Consider the following 1,543-nt stretch of genomic DNA (forward strand, 5'->3'; position numbering starts at 1 on the left):
GGTTTTGGGGTGGTGCCCAACGTTTTCCCTGCCCTCCCCTCGCAGGGAGAGCCAAGTGGAGCTGCGGGAACACATCGACAGCCTGGCCACAGGTGAGCCAAAAAACAGTTGGGGGGATCACCTCTGCCACCCCCCTCACCCCCCAGTTTTTGGGGTTCACGGGCTCTGTGCCCCCTTCCCCCAGAGCTTTGCCGCATCAACGAGGACCAGAAGGTGGCCCTGGACCTCGACCCTTACGTGAAGAAGCTGCTCAACGCCCGGCGCCGGGTGGTGCTGGTCAACAACATCCTGCAGAACGCCCAGGTGGGGGGCTTTGAGGGGCAGAGAAGGGGGGGTTTTGGGGGGGTCCCAGAGCCACTCACAGTGAGGGATTTCCCTGCCCCAGGAGCGGCTGAGGAGGCTGAACCACAGCGTGGCCAAGGAGACCGTGCGCAGGAGGGCGATGCTGGAGGCCGGGGGCTACCAGGGCAAGTGAGAGCCAGGTATCCTCCCTGTGGGATCCCAGCCTTGGGAATTTGGAGGAGGTGTCCCCCCTCTCACCTGTAGCACAGAGAGCAGGGACAACCCCCCAACCTGCCCGGAGTGTGCCCGGATTTGGGGGCGCTGGAATAAAAGTGACGTCGGAGTCCGTGATGGTGCCACGTCCCTGAGGGGCTTTGGGGACACTGGGGATAGCGGGAGCTGCCAGGGGGGGGTCTGGGCATCTCCCAAGGGGGGATTTGGGCACCCCCAAGGGAGTTTGGGAGGCCCAAGGTGGAGTGAGGGCACTCCCAGGTAGGATTTGGGTGTCCCCAGTTGGGATTTGGACACTTTGAGGTGGGATATTTGGGTGTCCCCAGTTGGGATTTGGGGTTTGGACACCTTCAGGTGGGATTTGGGGGTTGGGCACCCCCAGCTGGGATTTGGGTGTCCCCAGCTGGGATTTGGGTGTCCCCAGCTGGGATTTGGGTTTTGGACACTTTGAGGTGGGATTTAGGGGTTGGGCAGCCTCAGATGGGATATTTGGGTGTCCCCAGGTGGGATTTGGGTGTCCCCAGCTGGGATTCGGGTGTTTCCTGCCACCCCACCCGTGTCACTCCCACCCATCCCGCGTGTCCCTGACCCACCAGGACTCCGTGGAGAGGGGAGGGGGGGTCACACTTTAATGTGCAGCTTATAAAAACAAGGACAGGGCCACGCTGGGAGGTCCCTCCCCTGCCCCGGGTGTCCCTGTGCCCTCACTCCTGGGTCTCCATGCTCTCCTCCTCCTCTCCCGCCGCTGGCTCTTCCTGGTTTTCCTCTTCCTCCTCCCCTTCCTTCTTCTCCGGGGGTTTCTCGTACGCCTTCTCCGAGGGGGTCACGATCACCCCGTCCCACGTGGACATCTCGGACGCCAGGTCTGCCCCGGACAGGCGGCACTGGATTCCAGCCCCAATTTCCCCTGGATACCCCCTGGGATTCCAGCCCCATTCCCACCTGGATACCCCCTGGATTCCAGCCCCAATTTCCCCTGGATACCCCTGGGATTCCAGCCCCATTCCCACCTGGATACCCCCTGGATTCC

The 1,543-nt window shown here is 62.7% G+C and overlaps 2 protein-coding genes across 2 annotated transcripts in view; one reads left to right on the plus strand and one right to left on the minus strand.

The window, feature by feature from the left end:
* Positions 1-7: 7 nt before the first annotated feature.
* Positions 8-537, plus strand: LOC114073436 (SNARE-associated protein Snapin-like; the record flags this gene model as incomplete). Its single annotated transcript, XM_027911195.1, has 3 exons — positions 8-92; positions 185-303; positions 386-537. Coding segments are annotated over 3 exons (294 nt in total), but the record flags the coding sequence as incomplete, so codon positions are not given.
* Positions 538-1,217: 680 nt separating this feature from the next.
* Positions 1,218-1,543, minus strand: part of LOC114073437 (interleukin enhancer-binding factor 2-like) — a 4,823-nt gene continuing 4,497 nt past the window's right edge. Inside the window, exon 5 of the mRNA XM_027911196.1 lies at positions 1,218-1,378. Coding sequence (XP_027766997.1) covers positions 1,218-1,378 — 161 coding nt within the window. The remainder of the gene's footprint in view (positions 1,379-1,543) is intronic.

Source organism: Empidonax traillii, unplaced genomic scaffold (genome assembly GCF_003031625.1).
Source record: "Empidonax traillii isolate 1590-97213 ecotype Southwest subspecies unplaced genomic scaffold, ASM303162v1 scaffold6436:size6063, whole genome shotgun sequence".
NCBI classification, from domain to species: domain Eukaryota; kingdom Metazoa; phylum Chordata; class Aves; order Passeriformes; family Tyrannidae; genus Empidonax; species Empidonax traillii.